Here is a 23,670-nt window from a genome sequence, read left to right on the forward strand (position 1 = left end):
GATTGATATAATGCAAGGTCTACAATGTTAGCAGGAGTAATGGAGTAAGGAGTAAGAGTAAGAATTGATCAATTAAAAACTGGGAGTAAACGAAATGGGCAAATCTCATTTCATATTTCTTCTTACTCCTACTCCATTATTCCTGCTGATATTGTAGACCATGCATATGAAAAAATGATTTTTGAAATTACGTCTGCTAACTGAACGTCCAATTTTCATTTATTTATTTTAGCTAAACTATTATTTTCTAAATTATGAGAGTGTTTTCCTAAACTTGCCTAAACGATTAGAATAATAGAAAATAAGAAATATTGAAGTCGTCTGCTAAACGGAGGCTCCCCCACCCTCGAACGCGACGCGACTCACGCGATGCAAGTGTGCCAACACATCAAATCGGGATATACACTGTATTCATGTTGCGTCATATTGCGCACCATGTCCCGGAATCAGTGTCGCGAATCTCGTTTTCAAAGTGAAGACCCCGCACGCAACACATGTCACGTCGTAAAATCAAATCATCGGCCCGGGAAACGACAATCTGTGAATCATACGCTACGTGAATTCTATTGTGTGTATGTTGTGTACGAACATCGTGCTGCTGTAGCGGCATGCTTGGCCGTACTTTTGTCGTTGCCATCATTGTTATATCGTTGTTGATTCTGTGTGAACTCGGTTGGTCAAAATGGCGTGAACCGACCGCGCGTTTTTAAGGTTATCTTCGCTCGTGGCGAGTTTAACCGCGCGGCGAGGCTACGTACACAATATCTGTAACTGCGTTTTTCTTCTACGAGTGTGGGTTTTACGTTTGCACTTTATACGTCCACATCTACGTTTTCTGTGCTGCGAGTTACATGAATTATGAGGACGGAATGCCCGCAGGCGGTAACAGTCGTATCCGCGATTATTACCCAGCGCGGATGTCCGAGCGGCAACAACTCGCGCTACTTTTGCAAATAACTTCTCAGGAAATGGTGTCAGGTGAGAATGATAGAAAATGGGAAAGAAAAAGTGGAGCAAATACTGGTCAAATGCGCGCTTAACGAACATAACGAAAGCATCATGTGTGCGCATGATGAACGCTGTAAAATTACGCGCGCTTTTCTCGTCCGGTTCGATGATATCGATGACACGTGCTATGATTCTCACATAATTAATTGTGACGCACTAGCTTGTCAAAACTCTTTGAAACAAGTTGTCAAACCGACAACAATGGCAACAAGTTACGAGATTATCTTATATTGTATCATTGATTGTTATATTTGTTGATTTATTGTTTATAATTGGATGCTTTATATTTTTGTGATAATTATACAACTCCGTAATCTCGTGTCATCTATGTTTCTTTATGCGGGAAAAGCAAAGGAATGCGGAAGGTCTAGTTACTTTATTCGAATGAATCTTGCCATCCTGTTTGTCCACATGTTCAGGTTTACCAACTATATGGGGTAGTTGACAGGTGCACTAAATTTTCAACTGTAAACGCGATGATAAATAAAAACGCATTGAATCAACATTTTAGAAACGGCGACTTACAATATTATGAATGTTAAATTAATATTTCAAAACGTAGATTTAACTTTCAAAAGATGTTATAAAAGCTTTAATATTCGTTGAATTAATTGATGTCCATTGAATGTCTTGCAGAAATTGAAATTCAATAGAAAAATTAAGAATATTCAATGGTGATTTAATATCTTAGATAACAAATTAGATAGTTTAACATCAAAATGTCAAAAAAAACAAACATTTTGACATTAAAATAACAATGAACACCAGCTAAGGCTATACACAATATAGATATTTATATATTAAATATTTGCAAAAGTTTTGCTGGTTTGTTTGAAAGGCAATTTTCAAGAAATGCTAGTTTTATTGTCCATTTTTATACTAATTCTTATAAACAAAAATTTACCTATAAAATAAGAAGTTTGATATTGGTTAAGGTCCAGTTGACATTAGAAATGCTTCAAAGCATCCTTTATTTGATTACTTTGTAAAATTCTTTGCTTTTGATTAGTCAATAAAATGCGTTGAGTAGTGTTAAGTACATCACAATTATTATAGTCTTTGTTTAAGCCATAGGGCTTGATAAATTACATATAGTTACAAGCACATTGTTTGAATTTTTTAAAATGAATCTGTAAAGCTGACATTTTGTTAATAAAATAATTAGTGTTCTAACAGCAATTTTAATATTGAGATGTTAACTTCACACACTTGGTTTCTCGTGTTTTCAGATTGAGGCACATAAAAGAATAACTTATGTGGTTTTTTGTTTTAGTTTTACATAAAAGTACAAAACAAAACGAAGTATTTCCTTTACCCATTTTTAAGATAAATGAGAATGCTCTTTAACCTCTCTGGGAAACCTAATATTAGTACTGGAACGTCATCTTTTTCATAATTTAATTCGCACAAGGACAAAAATGTTCTAGCACTAAAACTGAAAAAACTTGTCCAAAAAAGGGCCGGACCTGTAGAGGTTAATAGATAAAAATTATTTATTGCAGTGTTATATTACACAGCGTTTAGGAGAATTCAAAACACATTGAGACATTTTTTTTTACTGTATATGGAAATTTCAAACAATGCAATATTTTATTACTTTTTTCTTGCTTAATTTGCGTTTAGAAAATTGCAAAAAATTTACAATTAAAAATATATATAAATTATAAAACATTTTTTAATTATGCAAATTTCCTATTGTTTTACAAAGAGATTCGATATTTTTATTCTAAAAGATGGAAGGAATGTAAGCTTAGCTCTTTCCCTATAAAACATTAAATTCTTATTCAAAGTGACAAAACTCAAAATTTTTAATTTGGTAGTACATATAAGGAGATTATAAATAGCTCAAAGTTTTGCGTGTTTTTTTTTTTTTTTTTTTTTTTTTATTCTTGCAAAGTGAAGAAGAAGCAGCTCGACCAGAATTATTTCAGAAAAGTTTTTAGCAAGTTTTCTATAAGATTTGAAGTTGAAAATATAATAATATTTCATGTTTCAACTAGGTGGAAATCGTTCGGAAAACACAAGTGTAACGAATACCTCTTCAAGAACATCATCGTTGCAGCAACAACGAGGTGCAAAAGGTCGTTGGTCCAATAAAAATGGAGAATCGCCCGTCCAGACAACAATTAGTCGTAAGGAGGATTTTCGAGTACGGCAGATGCTTGTGAACGGCTATGATATAAATGTAGCTAGAGAAATAAATGGTAAGTTGAAATAACAAAAGTTATAATCAATTATCGATGATAAACTCTTTTAATCCTAATCCTACACACTATCAAATAAATCTACACAAAGGATGTAATACAGCCAAGCTTCTTTAAATAGTTATTACTCTTATATTATCAAACGTTTTGGCTCAAAAAAATTTTTTTAAACCTTAACACTTCTAAAAATAATATCCAGAAGTTATTTTGCGGAAATTTAAAATTTAAAACAATGAAAAAATTGAATGTAAAGCTAAGCAAAAACTTAAATCTAAAACTAAAGTCAAAAACCAGTTTATTCTACCCCAGGTGTAGGATTAGGGTTAATCCTCAAGATTGCAATGTCTTATTATTAAAGTCCGGATTCATACACGATGTACTCGTGTTACGTGCAGAGAAACACAATGTCCGAATGAGTAAAAGTGCTCATTGAAGTAAAATTGGTATGTCGGATATCGGTATTCGGATAGATTGGATGCAGTTGGCGGACGTCGGACATATTTAATTTTCTGCTAATTATCTGCTAATTTTCTGCCCTCCCGAATTTTTTGCTCCTACTCGCTCGCAAAAAATTAAGATCAAAAGTGGGAGTGCTAACATGACGCTAACACCCCTACTAATAAAAAAAAGCATAAACAAAAACCAAATATCAAAAATTTCTGTTTATTTTTTACTTTAAAAAATTAAAGAAATATCAAAAATATTGAACGGTTATCAAATTATCGCTACTCAGAACCACGTACCGCAACAATATAAGAGAAAATGGTTAAAAATAAGGTATATTAAGCTGGCTGAGCCATATCATCAGAACACATCGATTTCTACATTGGAATTATTTGCTAATTATTTGCTATTTTTTGCTGAAAACAATTTTTTTGCTCCAACCAAAAAAAAAATACCAGTGGCTAGAGATAGCTTAATATTAAGCTATCTAGCCAATAGAAAAAAACCCATATACATTGACTAAATTAAAAAATTATTAATATAGGAATTATTTGCTAATTATTTGCTAACCTTTGGTAATAAAAATTTTTTTTGTTACCAAGTTTTTGTTCCAGTTAAAAAAAAGTTATTATTTGTATATCTTTTTTTGGTTGGAAGAGAAAAATTTTTTTGTCATCGAAGGATAGCAAATAATTAGCAAAAATTTCATGTATCGATGATTCTTTAATTTATTTAATTTATATACGATTTGTTGTAGTGGCCAGATAGCATAATATTAAACTAACCACTACAAAAAAACGCATATACATTAAACAAATAAAAAAATCATTAATATAGAAATTATTTGCTAATTATTTGCTATCCTTTGATGGCAAAAAAATTTTTTTTTGCTTCAACCAAAAAAAGTTACCATTGGTAACTTTTTGGCTTAAAAAAATTAGAGTTGCTGCATCGACTTTTCACGTATTATAGTTACCTTGTTTATTATTCCACATACTAATTGGTATATTACAATTTCAATGAAGTTAAAATAATCGCTTACTCTGATTTACAGCGTTTTTTAAAACTATTTTGCACCTCTTTTCGCTGCAAATAAAATAAAATAATGATATAGAAGTATATACATATATATAGATATATATATGTATACATATATGTATATATACAAATATAAAAAAGAAATTAATGTTTTACTAAATGACAGAAAAATTAAAAAGTGTTAATATTAAGTCTGATTAGTTTGTTGACACTCTAATTCGTAAGTGGATAATATTCGTGTAGATTTATCAGGGAGATTTGGAAAAGGCGAAGCATTATTGGACATATAGGAATGGTAGACAATACTGTACAGATACTCGAGATAGATCAATACTCGAGACAGGGCCGTAAACATACAAAATATTTTTTGAGACCAAATGAAAAAATTGTAATTTTTTATTCAAATTGTTATTTAATTGAAAACCAGTTTCGTCCTTATTATAAATTTTAGACAGTTTATTAAATAAATTACTCTCTTGTCATATTTTTCATTAAAATTGAAAAGTATTAATTTCTTGGTTGGCACATATCTAATCCACGAGCTATAGAAATTTATTCTGCTTTTCTTATTATTATGTAATGATAATGTTGATTGTGGAATCATAAAATTACGAAACCAGTCATATTCAGCCATTTCATTATTCTGATTGAATGCATTAAGAAAATTATTTTTCAATACAAATAGAAAAGCTAATTTGCAGACAAAGCAGTTGCAGTCAATGGAAACTTTACTTCTTCTGTAAGCTACTAATTTTTATTTATAATTGTCAAGAGGAATTAGTTGATCTAGAATTCTTTTATTGAAATTTTATCTAATTATTATTTATAATTTTAAGAAATTTTAACTAATTAATAATATCCTTTTTCTTTCCCCTCTCTCTTCTTTTTGTCTTTCTCCCATTTTTTTACACATTTGTCTTTTTTTAGAATATAATCAGATTTTTTGTTTTTATTATCTTTACATTGTCATTGGAAAGTTTTCAGATCTAAGAGTATAGTGAATAATGAAATGTAGTAATGTCCGAAATATTTATAGCTAATAATTTGAACAGAAATAAAATAATACTATTGATGTAACTAAATTTTAATAAAAAATATACTTATAAACATAGAAAATATTTATTTTTATGAAAAATAACATAAAGTAATACAATCTTAGGAGGAGGAATACTGATAGTTATTTTAGTTATTTAAAGGAAACGTTATCCGAGTGCCTCCAGTATTATTTTGTTCTTATTGTTCACTGAATGTTAAACAAGGATAAAATGATACGGGTAGTGTTTCTGAACGCAGCTCTAAAATCTCTTGTATATTATTACTTAAACAGGTAAATAAATCCAAAGTTAATGTAAGAAAATATACTATTCTGAAATTGAATATAAAAGAAATTTATTTGAATAGGCTTGTTTCACAACCACACCTAATTGTATCGTAATAAAAAATTGAAAACCATTAAAAACCTATTAAATATTAAAAAACTATTTTGCTACTAAATAATTTGAGATTTCTAGTATTTCAATTATGAACATTGTCCATCTATTTTATTTTTTTATTTTCTCCTTTTTTCCACCTATGATGCAATAAGCGCTCCATGGTAAATTTAAAAAAAAAAAATGCGGTAGAGCGATCGAGTATGGAATAACAGCGTAGTGAGAGATCCCTTCTGTATATAATGCTAAATAGACTATGGGAGCTTTCCAGTAAGTGCCACAAATCGACACAACAGTATTTTTGTCTTTGTTTAACATTCAGTGAGAGATAAGGACAGAATTACTGCTGTGTCGATTTGTGTCTCTTGCTGGAAAACTCCCTATACCTCTTGTGTCTTCCTTAGGAACGGCCCTGCGTTCGGCAATGTGCGCACAGTGTGCGCACACGAATGCTGCGGCGCGTCATCATGCATAACGGGTGGTGGAGTAAAGAGAAGGAGAATGGGGTGGGAAGAGGGACAGTGCACGAACTAAGTGCCATTGTTGCACTGCGTAACATGGCTACTAGTTCGTGAGAAGTCGTGATCGTGTGTGTGCTGGGCAATACTTGTATATGGACTTTTCTCGATAGACCGTCAGATGTCGTCGTATGTGCTTCAAACTGAGTCGAGTTTGCTCCTGTATGGCAATCCTTTTGTTAGTCTTGCGAGAATCGTAGGTTTGATATTTTCTATCGTTGATGGCATACAGTCATTAGTGGGGCGGGGCGGGGGGAGGGGGGGAAAGGACAGTGATCAAATATTGTGACATCGATTGAATCACGAAGTTGAGAAACCACAATACTGCCGGATTTTCATATTGGTACTGTATTATAGTGGATGAAACTAGCGACAATCCATTTGTCATACGTCGAGGCAATTGAACATCGCAATATTTTAACGAGTGTAATTAATTCCTGACAATTAAAATAATTAACTGCAGAACTTTGAAGGACGTGAGAGTTTAGAGAAGTAGAAAGATCGCATGATTTATTCTTTGGATTTACGAATCGTGATAGGTACCACGAAGTATTCTTTGAATTGTGAATTCTTACGGAAGAATATCTCCGAAGAGAGATGTATTATTCATAGAAGGTTCCAACGACTGAAGTTTATGATATTGCGCCAATACCGTTAAGTGAATCGGTTAGTGAAACGGTGTTCTAACCTTCCATTGTCGCGTCGTTATATTATGCTGAAAGTCAATAAATTCGTCATATCGCGATTATTTGTATTACTATTTCGTAACAAAGAAAATTTAGAAAAAAAAAATTGTTATCACGATCTTTTCAACCCATTTATAGGTACAGACATTACATGCGGTGCTGGTTCGCCTAAAGAGAGTGCAACAACCGTTCCCGACAGTCCATGCTCTCCTGCTGAAACAGGCGCAACGACGGTAGCAGCGCCGTCAAACGAGCAACAAGAGCAGCACCAATCCTACCAACATCAAACACAGTACCAACAGCAACACGCAGCCGGAAGTATTGCAACCGCTGCATCGCACGTTGCTGAGGATAGTGGAGCCCCCTGTGAGATGCGCAGGACACCACCGCAAAATAAAGGTAGGTTCTTCTCTTTTTAAACCAAGATCTGTAGATGAACGACGGGAGGGGAAGGAAGGTCATCGCATGAGCGCCATTTTGGAGTCATAAGGTGTATGTGTAGTGTTTGTTGTATGAGAAGAGTGAGTGAGTAGTAGTAAGGGGAAGGTGAAATTTATACATCGTATTGGCCCCGACCATTTTGTGGCCAAAATGTATAACAATGGATGGGAAGACCTTCCTTCCTCCCCGTCGTTCATCTACAGACCTTGTTTTAAACATACCAGGGCCGTCCTAAGCAGATGCGCATCGAATAAAGATCCGTTTCTACTAACGTAATTAAAAAAATTAATTCCTAATAATACTAGATTAACTGGTTAAATAAACAATTTATTTTTACCAAAAATTATAGGTGTGTAAAAATTAGCTGAGATAAATGATTAACAAATATTGTGACATGTATATGTATTGCACTAATCAATCTTGCAGAAACAAAATTTACAAATTCTATACGTGACAGCCAAAATTCTAACAGATTAAAAATTTATTTTTTATTTAATAAAATATTTATATGTATATATTATATTTTTTCCAATTTTAAAACAATTTATTCAATGCTTGAATGTTTGAATGTTATAAGATTAGCTCAATGAAGAAAAATCAATTTAAGTTGAAAAAACATTAATACTTTTAATACTGTTAATATTTTAACATTCAACATTGTTATGTCTCGGCAATTAGACATGTGCGAACTATTCGGATTCGAATCGAGTCGAATCAAATCTGATGAAATTCGATTCGAATCCGAATTTTTATAGTTTGGTTATAAACTATTCGAAAATTTCGAATTAAAACGATTTTAATCCAAATGTTAATAATTTTTTTAAATTTATATTTTCTGCTAATAAACTGCTGAAACGGGATTGATATGACTGTACGCGATTAGAGATCTATATTAGAGATGCGCCAATCGTCCCTCACCACGACTCCTGTTTGCCATCTTGTACCCACGTGACATCATTATGTCAACAAGCATACATGTATATCTGGAGTAGAGATATCAATCTGGAGTAGAATCTGAAGCACTGCAGTCTTTTAAGATCACCAGCCGCAAATAAATTGTTTGATTTGATTTTTCTTTCTTTTTCTTACATGGATTATGTTCAGCATTATTATTAGACTAAAAAATAAATAAGAATCTCATAATTTTTTATTTTTTATTAATCACTTTTCTGCTAGTTAGCGAGTTCTACGGATATGAACATATGTTTATGGGTACACAATGGCGATAATCGCATGAACTAATCACTCAGTGACCAATTATATTGTAAGAATGTTTACAGTTGGCGCATCTCTGATATAGGTCTTTATACGCGATGGGCAACGAGCGATGAACGATATCTAATAACTATGTTCACACGTCACCCTTAATCGGGTTTAATAATTGCCGTAGTTCTTAAGCGGGCCAATCGCAGCCGTTCTTTAGAAAAGTAGAACGATTATGATTGATCTGCTATGGTAGTTATCAAACTATTAAGGGTGACGTGTAAGGGCCTAAACACAATGCCAGGCAACAGGAACAGAAATAATGAAAGAGAGAAAGGATCTTCTTCTCTCTTTCTCTCTTTCTTTATTTCCTATTCCTATTCCTATTCCTATTGCCTATTGCCTGGCATTGTGTGATGGCCTTAAACGTAACCAGTAAAAGCTCTATTTTTCAAAAAAAAAAAAAAACCTCATTGTATATCTTTCATCGCTCGTCGCCCATCGCACACAATGTGCAATCATACTACGTTGCAAAACAACAAACTACATGTTTTGAGAAACAAACATGAGCTTGGTTTTAATAATTAACTGTAGTGTTTTATCAGACATGTATAAATCTTAATGCACTATAAATACTGCTGAATAAACTGCTACTATGAAAAATAATTTTATTATTAATTTTGTATTTTTAATTAATTTTATTTTTTTTTTGCATAATATAATTTTATTTTTATTTTTATATTTTCTTACATTTTATGTAAAATATGATAATTAAAATAAAATTGTAAGTAATATTTTTATAATTTAATTCGTTTTAATTTGATTCATTTCGATTCGAATAAAAATTCATCGATTTGATTCGATTCGCTTCGACGTTAAAAATTTCTGATTCATACATTAAGTTTGTTTTTTATTCCTGCATTGCTGCACTAGTGCAATAAGTAATTCGGGGTCTACAATGGCAGCAGGAGTAATGGAGTAAGGAGTAAGAGTAACAATTGACCAATTAAAAACCGGGAGTAAACGAAATGGGCAAATCTCATTTCATATTTCTTACTTCTTATTCCTACTTCATTACTCCTGCCATTGTAGACCCCGCATAAGAATAAGAAAAAATATATTTGTCTTATTCTAACTTATTGCACCAATACAGCAATGCAGGAATAAAAAACAAACCTATTGATAACAATTTCAATAGATTGTAGTATCCTTTAAGTACATTTGATATAAGACAGACGCCCAATGGATTTGTAATAGTGGTGATAGTGACATGCAGGAACGAGTAGTGCTTAATTAGAAATAACATGTTCAGTGACACGTATCACGCGTCGAGTTGGTATCGTTCTCCCGTGTCATGACTGCGAAGACGGAGACGCGGCGACACAATCGCTCAAACGGCTGCGTAAGTGAACGGCCACCATGGCCGTGGCGGCTTCCTCTTCTCCGCATTCCGCATTCCGCATGTGCCTGCCCTGTTGCACAGTGTAGCACAGTTAACCAGTTAATCGCGGCGCTGTGATACGTGTACCAGCGGCTGCATTAACGCGACTGCAGCTCGTTGATTCGGAAATCCGCTTTCCCTCGACTCGATTAACTTTCTCTTGTGATAAATCGATCGACCACGTGGTCGAGCGCGTGGTCCTCGACTTAAACTCTTCCATGACTATGCGCATTGTACATTACGGTGTCGCATTGACTCGAACACGTGAGCCAAAAGTAAATCTTGAAGGAACCAACATTCTCGCTTAATCAGTGAGGACGGAAGAGAAAGAGTGAGATAGTAAATAAAGAGGTAGACGGCGCGAGAGCAAGAGCAACTCAGGGGTGAGGAAGGGTAAGGAAGGAAGAGAAAAAACGAAGGAAGATAAGTTGATGGAGGAAGAGAGGGAGAAGGAAAGGAGAAAGAGGGAGATCACTGATAAACGAGTACGCGAAACATGTTGCGCTCGTTGGCTGCGTCCATCGACATCAGGATGATCTCACCTCCAAAACAAGTCTAGCTTTACGGCAATAGCGACGAAGAAATACATCATTTTGCAATTTGTGCAATTTATACAATTTGTAATAAGTAAGAATATATATCTTGTACTTTACTTAAATTGCGTGAAACAAAATTGCACGGTGATCGAACGTTGGCTCATCTAGGCAGTTATGTGTTATGATCGACTAATTTTTCAATACTCAATTCCATTCATGTTTTCGAGACGTAATTGAATACATAAATATAACTAATATTGACACAAATATGATTAAACGAGAAAAAAAATCATTTATGGTAGCATATGCATTTATACAGATCAAAATGAGACTTGAATTTATGAATTTTTTATGAAAAAACGGAAAGTTAGAGAAATCATGTTTATTCCATTACAAAGATTCTCTCTCTCTCTTTTCTTCCTCCCTCCCCCCTCTCTCTCTCTCTGACATTTAAATTTTATTTAAATAAAAGTAAGATAAATCTTATTTGAATAATTTTAATAAAAATAAAATAAAATAATATAATATTAAATTGTTATTGTTCAAATTTTCCTAAAATATGTTTTGAAAAATGGCATTTATTGTAATCACTGCTGCTTTTATATTACTCATCAAAAAGCAATGACTATTTTTAGTGAAAAAATTAACTTTTGACTTATGTATATAAGTATTTTCTGTTTATTAATATCTTTATATTCTAAATAATTTTATATATTTATTTAAAAATTTTTCAAGTTTATATCAGTTTTAAAAATAATGTATAAATTATGTTCGGAAATAGATAGAATTATGTTCAGCTTTAGAGAAACAAAGTTTTTATATTGTATAATTGGATTATACGCATATTTTTTCACATATTTTTCTCGTTTATTTTATTTCAAATAAATAAGTTAATTTTTACAATATTATTTTTCAAATATTTAAAAATTTTGCATTTCAAAATAATTATATAAATTTTTAAGAATTTATTTATTTTACAATTTTTAATTGATAACGTATTGACAATTCTTTTAAGCTGTTTAGAAGTTGATACGTTTACATTAAATAATAACTGTAATTTTACTTATTATATATAAACAAGAGAAAACCAACTGCCATTTTGAGAAAAATAATTTTTTTATTTTTATTTTTATTTATTATTAGTAAATAATGATATGTAACGATATTTTTTATCAAATTATTCATATTAATTAGTCAATGTGTACAATAGCTTTATCTCTTGATAAATTATTTAAATTGCCTCTTCATAAACTAATACAAAGTAAAATTTTTTAAAATACATTGATAGAAATTAGATTCGGAAAAATTAAATTAAAAATATATGTCGAGAAATATGTATAGTCAACCCATTGGATCGTAATTGGTATTATTTGTGGATGTTTGTATATATACAGTAATTTATTCTCTAAGTGAAAATTACAATCTCCATGTGAATTACCCGCCGCATATTTGTTGGTCTTGAAATATAATTCTTACATAAAGCTGGAATACATAATATTACAATAAATCAATAGCACGAGCTCGGTTATGCAAAGCAATAGATATTAAGGGTCAATCAACAAGCTAAATATTATTCTATCAAAATTTATAACTTATTGACTAAACACAATTAAAACGATATATGTAAAACAACTAAAAAATGATAAGCAGTATAATGTTAAAGATCTCGAAACATTTCGACTATACAAAGTCTTTAGTCGTAGTAAAAAAATATATATATAAATAATAATAAGAACATAGTAATTGTCAAATTGTTAACATTGGATAAAAGTAATAAACTGAATAAAGAGTCTATAGTATTCTAAATCACCGGTAAAATTATCGCAAAGATTAATAAATAATAAACAAATAAATTATTAAACTGGAGACGCAATACGCAAGCACATGTTATATAGTTAAAACAGGTATAAAATAAACGATTTTTTCGGTAGCGTAAAAACATAGTGTCTAGTGATAAAAAGTGTGTGGATATTTCCAGTCAACAACGTTAACAAAAATAGTCTTATAAACAAAAATAATCTACTAAAACACAAAAGCATCTACAAATGATAAAATCAAAGTACTAATTGTGTCTATAAATTAATTTTCGTAGTGTAACAAAATAAATAAACTTACTTACATTAATTAAAGAAAGTTTACAAAACTCAACTAATGTCAGTCAAAGCAATGAACCACGTGTACGTTCAACAGTTAAAGGCAATATAAAATTAACTGTTATTACTTAGCAGTTTTTGGACAGAATGTCAAATAAACAGATTTATCAAGAAACTCTGTGTTTTTGTAAGCTGATTCCATTAATTTGTTTTTTAATGTGAATTATTTCTGAGAATAATCTTTTTTGGTAATTTGGTTCAGAATCTAAAATCTTAACGTTATTCCAATCAAACAAATGATTATATTATTATTCAACATATGGTCTGTCACCACAGAGTGTTTCTGTCTGTTAAAAAGTGATATTAGACAATAAAATTGCTCTATTAAATTACAAATTGTTCCTATTTTATAGCAAAAGAGGTAATGCGAAAAAAATAAGTATCTTCCTGAGAAAGTTTGTGAAACCAATCTATTATTAGACTTCCATCTTCAACAGGAGATTTAAGAAGCTGAGTTGTTAACCGATCGAAAAAATCCTACGTACTTCCTTTAAGAATTATTTACTTTAGCAGTTACTATAAAAATTTCAAGTAAATTGGATAAAATTTGTTAAAGTTATGCAAGCCAATTTGAAAAACGTAGTTTTGAGAAAAACGCGTTTAAAGTTTTGAGTAATGTTATTTCATATTTACACTATAGAAATTTTTAATATATTTTTAATTTGCGATGCCTGCATCATATAACTGCTCTTCTATAACAATATTTTTCTCCTCTTTTTTCCTTGACAATGTCGAAACTTTAGCAGCTTTTAGCAGCATTAGTCAAGATGCGTTCGGCAAATTTGACGCGACATGCGTCAGCCTCGACGCAAAAATTATAGCATTGGCCCACAGTTAATTCTAGTACTTGCATAATTTTCATTACACTTTGCAAGTCATCGTTAAAAATGGCAGTTGCAATATTTGCAGTAATTTCCACATTTTTTGTGCCTCTTGATAATGTTTTTGGAACAATAGATCACATTGTCGCATTAGAACTTTCGTCGATTCTGTGTGAATCCTCCTAAGCAACGATTGAGTAAATTATCTCAGCAATAGATATTATGGAGCAGCTTAGAAGAGCCTTGAATTGCTGCACGTTGTTCCGACGTATTTAGACACAAGTCTAATACATCATTTAAGATAAAAAATTTTTTTTGATTTTTTGAAAAATTTCACCTAGATGTTAACCCTTAATCGGCCAGTTCTATCTAATCTAATCAGATAGAACTTTGCCTTCCCCTGATTCGGATCAAACTGAATTGAATTTTTTATTTACATGTTAGACTAAGTGTATAATCATCAAGTAATATTTATAATCTTACTCATTGCATCGGTATAAACTGACTGTTAAATGATATTACCTCGGCGGAGTGCGCACAAATGATCAGAAAGCACAAAACCATTTTCTAATTACACAACTGAAATCGAGAATAAAAAGTTACAATTTCTAAAAATAATATCGAATTTTTGTAATACTAGCTTTATATTATCTTTCATTCTTGGCAACGCTCTTCATCTTAACAACGCTTACAACTTGCAATTATATAAACACTTAAGCATCAAAAGGAACGATAGAAAATAGCCCTTACAAATGTAAGCGCTTACAATTTGAGCATTCAAAGCGATCACATCCTAAGCACAATTAAAACATCATTGTTTTGATTTTTTACAGATACGTGAATTTGGTATTCTTTTCTGAAAAAAATAATTTTTGCAGATTAGAGCTGTGCATTTGCTTTGACGTTTATACGGTACTTGCAAGCATCATTTGATAATATCTGATAATAAACAATAAGGATGAAATAATGCTTAAAGCATTGTGAACATAGTCCACTCATAATTTCTTAAAATTTCGTGGATTTTAAGATATATAACAAACTGTATTTGTTTTTTATTTTTATTTCCTGGATTTTTATCTATTTTTTTCTGGAATTTCTATAATATATCATGAAAATTTGTTCTCTAAATGCGAGGAAAATTTATAAAGTCACTAAAAAAGATTTTAAGTTAAAGCAAAACAAAATTATTACATTGGCTAATTGTGATGATAGCGCCCTTTCGATGAAGAAATGATATTTAATGATACATTATCTTTATGTAATGCTATCATCACAAGATCAATAATGAATCAGTTATGAATTTTTAAAAATTTATTTTCCCAGCTATGTTTCCTTACTAAAATTCTGATCGAATAAATGCAATTCTCATTCATCAAAAAGCATTTCTATTTTAATATCTCTCATCCTTCCTCTTTTAATGTTTGATTGTGCTGTTTCCTTTTTGTCATCCTCTCTCTTATCTATGAAAATATATACTTTTATGAAATACTTTTTGTAATCCGTTTTCACATTTAACTAACATTTTGTTTTATTGTGCAGTTGACAGATCGGGAACTGGGCAGTCTGGAAGCTCGCCGAGGGTGACGCTCCGACTCAACCAGGTACGAGGAGCAAGGGATGAAAAAAAAGGAGCTGGCACTTCAAATTCTCGCCAGGGCAACGTGAATGTACAGGTATACATATTAACAATGATGAAATTTGATTTTGTCGCATTACTGCTATATTGAGTGTAAAGAAATCAACTTAAAAAGAAATAATGATTTTTTATACAAAAATCAAATAAATTATTTTTTTAATATAGATTAAATTTAATAAAAATTTATATTAAAATTTCATTCAACTTCAAATAATTGTAACTTCGCGAAAACTTATCGTATTTAAAAGTTTTTTTTCTCATTTTAAAGCTTGAAGTCTCTAAAGAGTCTTTAAAAAGGATTTGTCAGATTTTGATCCTCTCTCTTTTTTTCCTTTCGGCATCTCTTCAAAAATAAGAACGTGTTTTCTTTTTAAAAATTTGCATACTTTAATGCGCTCCATGGGGGTGCAAATTTTTTCGTAAACTTTATAAGAATTATCGTAAAATATAAACTTTTCCCTACAAATTAAAAAAATGAAATCTGCGATTTTTTGGTGGAGTTATGACATATCAAAGTTACCTATGTATTTTGGTCTGTTTATACCCGTTACTACCAGCATGAGCATCTCGATGCGCACTACGAAAAAGTTGCTGGTCGAAGTTTTTGCGAAGTTATGATTATTTGAAGTTAAGTGAAATTTGGTATAAATTTTTGTTGCACTAGTTTTGTTGCTCAGTGTATATAAGCAAATAATAAATATAAAATTTTTGCAATACTGGAACAAGAGAGAAAGAAATTAGAGATTTTTAATTTTTTTTTCTTTTTCTTTTTAAATGTATTCAAAATATTAAACTTATAATATTTAACAGAAAAAAAAACAAAATAATTTTTAAGTATCTTTTTTCAATATGCCTTTGGAATTCTTACATTCTAATCTATTTTAATCGATCCAATTCTTTGATTAATACAAACAAAAAGATTTAATAAATTTTAGTAATATTAATATATAAATTTGGTTTAAAAATTAAAATTTAAATAAGATATCAACCAAATATTTAGTTTTATACAATTAATAATTTGATTTACTGAATAAAATTTTTGTTAATATTTAATACACGTTTTTTCTGTTTTTTTATAGATATCATAAGTCATTTGTAATTGTTGTTAATTTCACGTCACATTTACAACTGTAAAAAGATATTAAATGACTTTTACATTTATACTTCACGTCTGTACGAATTAAAAAAATTGTACATTAATGTTGTAATTAATTATATTCGACATTTTAAGAAAAAAAATGCGCAGGAGACAGATGTCCAAAAATATATATTAAGTAATATAACCAAATATTTTCCAATTAAATTATTTTGTTGCGATAATCAAAGTATGTTTATCTATATTTAGAGAAAAGATTTACTTGATTTAACCAAATTTTATATTTCATTTAATCTTTCTACTTAAGTTGCACATTATGTTTTATTATTTACTCAATAAAAATTTTATTAATAATCTCAAATACAGGGTCAAAGCTCAATGGAGACTTCATCAAAAATACCGATTAATGTGTCGTCGGCAAACTCGAATACCACTTCGAGTACCGGTAATGCGTCCTCATCTACCGATAGTGGTGACGTATACGAATTTAAAAGCTCGAAGGAGCCGACACCGGTGAGAGGTGCTAGCTCATCTCCAAATCCTAATCTGGATAAAGATAAGGATGGTAGCGGCAAATCCTCAAATGGTCAAGGAAGCCAGAATGGTGGAAGTAACACATCTATTATCGGCAGCTCATCGACATCTGTCAATGAAGCGACAATGGCATCGTTGACTTCATCCGATGAAGCGTCGGCCGTTTCGACGTCTTCGCCATCGGCGAAACGTGTCTTCGACGGAGATAATACGGAGGAGCAAGACGAGGAAAATCGGCGAAAGAAACGCAAAGATTCCGAGGGTACGAAGGACAACACGAAAAATAACTCGATGGGTAGACAAAGTACCGGTAGAAACGCTGCCAGTAGTGGAGAAAAGGTAAAATTGATATTGCTATTAAAGATCACTAATATCATCATATTATTTGATTTTAGATAATATTTCTTAGATAAAAGTTCCAAATATATAATTTTAGAAATATAAATATAAACTAGAAAGTTTTTTCTACAAAATGATATATGTTTTTATAATATTGTTTCGAATGTTATAATAATTCTGTTTGTAAGATAAACAAAAACGAATGTATTAGTAGATATTCAATTTATTAATTGAACCTCAAAACTGACAAAAGTAATAGTAAGTTGTATTTTCCTTTTTTTCAAGCCTGTAAAGCTAGATTTGTTTGAATGATTAAATATGATCGATTGGATTCAGAAACAAAAACCAATCAGGTTTAATTGGTGAATTTATAAAGTATTCTCTTTAAGAGTTTTCTCCTTTACTCTCTCTCCTGAATTAAGCCAACAGCACACGATACTTGTTTTTATGTTGGATTGCTTATTAGATAGAAATACTCTGTTCTGATTGGTGCATTTCTGAAGATGGATAAAAATGCATTGATCAGAACAGAATATTTCCATCCAGTAAATAATCCAGCACGAAAACAAGTATTGCGTGCCACATTTATTCTTCACTCATAGAAGAAGAGTACTATCTAAAAAAAAAATATTACAATATAATTATAACAAAAAAAAGGCACCAATTTGGAACACCACTTTGTTTTTTGACAGTATTTCTTAAATAATAGTTAGAAAAACAATGTTGAAAACATAAATACGAATTAGAAAGTATTTTTTATTAAAAATGATATGGTAATTTTTATAATACTGTTTCGTATTTTTTTAATAATTAATGTGTTCGTGATATATCAAAAAGGTCATCTGATGAAATAAGTGCCTAATTTGGAATGCGTGTATCGAAGTATTAATGTTACATTTTATTGATTTATTACATCTTGCCTGAATTATATAGTTACTACAGACTCAATGTTATTCCGTTAGGCTTGCCTGAGAGAGACAATCATGCAAATATAACTTTCACTTTTGACGAACTCAGTTTTAGCAGATTTTATATAGAAAAGGGTATAAATGTATGAAATATAGGTTTTTATTTCTTTAATTAACTAAGCAGATCATACTTTTATTGGTATTCGTGTGTGCGACGTTTAGTTTCCAAAAAATAAGGGAGTTCCAACTTAGGAAACTGTTCCAAATTTGGTGCCTTTCCTCTAATTACAACAATATATATAATACAAATATTTAAATAATATAAAATATATATCACAATAAAAAATAAATAATATATAATAAATAAACCAATTTAAATAAAGTTACAAATGAAGAAACAATATTGAAAAGATAAAAAAGATACGCCAAATACATAAACGTGTGCATTAAAAAATGAGTACGAGATCAATACAATTAGCCAAGTATATTTAAAGAGACTTAGAAAAATTCTATAAAAATTTATTTAAAAATTATTTGAAAAATAGAAATGTTATTGCTTCCAGTGCATTAAATCTAATAAGCAAGGATCTGGAACGGCTTCTGGTAAAGCAAATCAAAATACGAGTTCCAGTGCAGACAGAAAAAGTCCCAGTGCTTCTTCGATGGCCAGTAGTCCAAAACCTTCAAATATTTCTAGTTCGACAAATGCGAAAACCAGTACTACTCCGGCGTCACACGAATCAGATAATGAAGAGGACCGATCAAAGTGTTCTGATTCTAGTTCCGCCCCTAAAGTACCACCTTTAAAGATAGTTATTCCGCAAAGTACGGCATCGGAACAGGAGCAAGGCAATAGAAATGGTAAAAATGTTACAAATAGAAGTCACCAGTTGCCCTACGTAGTCGCCAGTTCAAATAGCAACGATTCGACGGAAAAGGATCAAAACCAATCCACTAGTGGTACGACTAGTCCTACGGAAGGTAATATTAATACAAAAGGAGAAGACAAAAAAGATTTTAGTGGGACTTTGCATGGAGAAGAAAGATCGACGCATCAGCGTGTATTGAGAAGTTCATACAGGTCAGAAAAAACTTGATTTTTTGTCTATTCTATTAAAATTCAAAGTAAATTTTATTTTGTAAATACACTAACCAAAAAGGTTTAATAAAAGAATCTTGCATTTTTACCAGTGGTTTTGACATGAGTGAGCATATTTGCAACTTCTATGTATTTGTAGAGAAGGTTAAGAGAAATAATAATAACAATTTTAAAACCAAAGAAAAAAAGAACTTTGATAGAAGATGAATATCATATATTACTATATGTGGTATTAGCAAATTGATACTAAAAAATTAACTTGTTATAATACAGTCCAATAATGTCAAAAGAAAGATTTAAGTCATTCATGATACTCTTTAAATCTAGTATTATTGAGTGTTATGGTAGTATATCATTATGACGGAATTATCTGATTTTCGATATTAATGCTTCTGAAGTCTGTCTTGTTAGAATAGATATACAAGCATACAATAAAAGAGTATTGCATTTATAAAAAATTGAAGCTTGTACTATTGGTTGTGCTCATATAATGACATTGATGTTGTATCTAGACATATATCTATACTACTCTAATAGTGACCAAGGAATTATGTCAGGTCGGATATTCATTTTTAATCATGTTACTCTTATAGAAATGGTATCCACTATTGTATTCATAAGTGATTCCTGTCAACAGAAATCACTAATATTAATGGTAGATATTACATCTACGTAATACCAAGATTGAATAATTAAAAAGTTAAAAATCAAATAATATTAAAATTTTAATAACTTTTAATTTTGTTAATTTTAAATAAGTTTATTTTCAACTCTAACTGCGCGTACGCGCATGTGTATGATTTCATTAAATCTATTAAAATTTTTTTCCTAGTACTATTTTTACTTGTAAAATTATCCTAATAGTAAGTAGTTATTTGTAAATATTATAATATATTCTTATAATCTTATTGTTATAGGACTGGAAATGGTAATAACGGTTCCACAGTGCCAAAAGAAGTTGTCCCTTCGTCAGGTAATGGGAATTATTCCACTTCATCGCCATTGCCAACTAATACTACTGTAGATCGTTCGAATAACTCTTCACCCCAACAAAGGCATCACTCGCCTACACCAGAAACAGTTGGATCCGACGCAAATAAGACTACGTCGTCAGAATCCACAAATACAGGAACTGTCTCCAAGTGTAACACAGTCATGGAAAAATCGGACAAAAGTACAGATGTTGCTGGAAAAAATCAAAAAGATAGTGGCATGGAAAATTTGGAAAATATTTCAGCTACCACTTCCTCAGCGATGTCTAACGTCAGCACACCAGCACCACCTGTTGAACTCCATCCTAGAAAAAGAAAAATGAAACCTAGTAAGGAAACACAACAAGCTGCGGCTACGGCTGCTGCTAGTGAAGCGGCTGAGGCTACTAATACAGGACCAGAAATTCATCCACATGATCAACCAATTACCAATTGTTATCAACTGTTTCTAAACATTAGAAAACAGGTAAATGGCTTTTTTGCGCGTTTGATTACTTTTCATATCTTTGCCTTTGTTATCACATTCGCATGCACATCATTTCGCGATAATTACGTTCGCTACAATATTTTAATTAAAAAGTCATTTTTCGTGTTTTATATTGCTTTATAACTTCTTTCCTTTTGAGATCAAATTCTATGCTAATAAAAACTATGCTACTATTTATAAATATATTTGAAATATATCCTGGAATTTTTCCTAGTCCAAAAAAAGTAAAAGTTTTAGTGTAGTACGCATTTTGTAGCTGGAATCGTGTGAGACCCCAGTATAACCTTATGCGATTCTACAAAAATGTACACAACAAGAGTTAAGTGATTGTCCAATCACACAAGAATATTTCACTGTATACTTATACATCAAAATAGATTATGATAATCAATTAAAGTATGAATACGGATTGAGAGAAGAAAAATTACGAAATACAATTTGTAAATTTTTAATACTCTTCACAGATCGAAAGACGACGAAAGGGTTTATTTCCTGTTCAACCAAAGCCTCCTCAAGGTTTCAAAGATTATTTGATGAATCGCTGTACATATGTGTTGGCTGGCAATGCGAAAGAACCAAATGTAAATCCACCTGTTGGTTTACACGGAGCTATGAAGGATTTATATGTCGAACAAGAGAAGGAAAGATATCGTCTCAGGATGCAACATGTAGTTGAAAAAGAGAAATTAGTTTTGTCAGTGGAACAGGAGATTCTTAGAGTCCATGGTAGAGCGGCCAGAGCACTCGCTAATCAATCTCTACCCTTTTCCGTTTGTACAATTCTCAAAGACGAAGAGGTGTATAATGTCATTACTCCAGAACAAGAAGAAAAAGATAGGAATGCAAGGAGCAGATATAATGGTAGATTATTCTTAAGTTGGCTTCAAGATGTAGATGATAAATGGGAAAAAATTAAGGTAAAGATACAATATTATAAGTATATAAAATATTAAATCGATTTTATCCCAATTTTTGGAGGTCGCATTTGCCCCGATCCATGTTTTTTACTATAAAGATCTATTTTAAATTTTAATAACGAGAATGCAATAAATGCCCCTCTTCTCTAAGAAGTCTTATTGTGTATCATTAACGAAAAACACCTTTGAACTCCGGGTCTACACTAATAACTTTAACTGAATTTCTGTAAAGAGAAAAAATTAAATTGGAGATCTCAAAACTAATATATTGGCTATAGCTCAAACATTTCAAGACCAAACTCGTTAATTGTATGTTACTAAAATACTATTAAGTAGCAATGTCTCTAATGGCATTTTCCTTTTTTCCATGTATGGTTACCTTTTTGAGATAATAAGGGGGGTTAGATTTAGAGATCTCCCCTATACATAGTAATATATTTTATTTTTATTAGATTAAATTAATTTTTTATGAAAAATTAATAGCTATCTTAAAGTTGATTAATTTTTTTATATGTGAATCTTTATATTAATTTATAGCAGTAGGATCACTGCGCTAGTCACCGAACAATAATCATTAAATGATTTTTTTTAATTATTAAAACAATAAGACACATACTTCAAAATAATAAATTGCAAATTGATATTTTTTTAGATATTTCATAATTTTCATGTAGATTAATTAAATTTTTATATAGATTTAGAAAAAAAAATGTTTACTTGAAAATATTACATTAAGTTATTTTTATTTATTCATTGACTGGTGTAGTAACTATTTCCTTCTATATTCCTACTTTTAATTTTTTATTAAGTATTTTACTTTTTTATTCACAAAATATTTTACTTCTAAAAAATGTTTTTAAGTATATTTATATTTACTTTATGACTAAATTTCAGGAAGGTATGCTATTGAGACATCACAACGAAGCAGAGTCTTTGCATGCTGTTCAACGAATGCATTGGGAATGGAAATTAAAAGAAGTAGGACTTTGTGAATCCAAAACAACACCTCAAATAGAAGATGTTCACGTTCCCATGGTACATGTTTCAGATGATTTTGATTTGTTGCCAGCTTAGTGTACAATACTCATATATTTTTTGTTAGTACATTTTTCTCATGTCTTCGAAATAACGAAGATGCTGGTTTTAATCTGTGATCTCTATCAATATATATGCACTATTATTATTCCAAATTCATATCGTAAGCGAATATCACAACAATGCTAAGAAATTTTACAAATACATGCTGTATTGCAATATTAAAATTCAAACAATTTCTAAAATAAAAATATTGATTATTAAATTGTGACATTCTCATTATATCAAAATTTCAAACTGTGAGCAAAAAAGGGCTCTAAGGTTAAATAGAAAAGTTTTACATAAGACTATTAGTATAGTCTCATATTTGCAGTTGTTTAATGATTGACTGGAGGTAGCTCACTTTTACACCTTGTTTGTATCTCATTCACAATAAAGATACATATTTGTTGTATATTTTACCACATTTTGTCTCGTAGAAGCAATATTTGACCATGAGCCTTTTTTTAACTTATATTTTATGAAGCTGCAAAATCCGTTACAGAGCCGAATTTTGCAATTTATTTTTAAGAATGATGTGTTAAATCTCAAGTATTATAAAAATTTTGAATTTTTACAAATTTTTCTATTATTACGTTTGAATCTTTATAAAATTTGAACATAATTCTCTTATTATAGCTAAAAAGAATTTTTTGTTTATTCTT

At 30.7% G+C, this 23,670-nt stretch overlaps 1 protein-coding gene across 4 annotated transcripts; it reads left to right on the forward strand.

Moving 5' to 3' along the window:
- The first annotated feature begins 413 nt into the window (after window positions 1-413).
- Window positions 414-23,231, forward strand: LOC105835794 (ankyrin repeat domain-containing protein 12). Of its 4 annotated transcripts, XM_012679346.3 has the most exons (9): window positions 414-978; window positions 3,009-3,212; window positions 7,467-7,727; window positions 15,463-15,596; window positions 17,022-17,528; window positions 19,000-19,517; window positions 20,453-20,993; window positions 21,479-21,931; window positions 22,826-23,231. In XM_012679346.3, the coding sequence occupies exons 1-9, from the start codon at window positions 852-854 to the stop codon at window positions 23,003-23,005; spliced, it is 2,925 nt and encodes a 974-aa protein (XP_012534800.1). In that variant the 5' UTR covers window positions 414-851; the 3' UTR covers window positions 23,006-23,231. The 4 variants fall into 4 exon arrangements, with proteins under 4 accessions (XP_012534800.1, XP_028049555.1, XP_012534801.1 ...); XM_028193754.2 differs by lacking the exons at window positions 414-978; window positions 3,009-3,212 and adding an exon at window positions 6,693-6,838; XM_012679347.3 differs by lacking the exons at window positions 414-978; window positions 3,009-3,212 and adding an exon at window positions 6,845-6,985.
- Window positions 23,232-23,670: the final 439 nt, after the last annotated feature.

This window comes from Monomorium pharaonis, chromosome 3 (assembly GCF_013373865.1).
Source record: "Monomorium pharaonis isolate MP-MQ-018 chromosome 3, ASM1337386v2, whole genome shotgun sequence".
Lineage (NCBI taxonomy): Eukaryota > Metazoa > Arthropoda > Insecta > Hymenoptera > Formicidae > Monomorium > Monomorium pharaonis.

Bases quoted from the DNA above. Each gene is read 5' to 3' on its own strand.
- LOC105835794 (XM_012679346.3), top strand. From the start codon at position 852: ATGAATTATGAGGACGGAATGCCCGCAGGCGGTAACAGTCGTATCCGC. The intron at 3,213-7,466 runs GTAAGTTGAAAT...ACCCATTTATAG, and splicing joins TGTAGCTAGAGAAATAAATG to GTACAGACATTACATGCGGT. The intron at 21,932-22,825 runs GTAAAGATACAA...ACTAAATTTCAG, and splicing joins ATAAATGGGAAAAAATTAAG to GAAGGTATGCTATTGAGACA.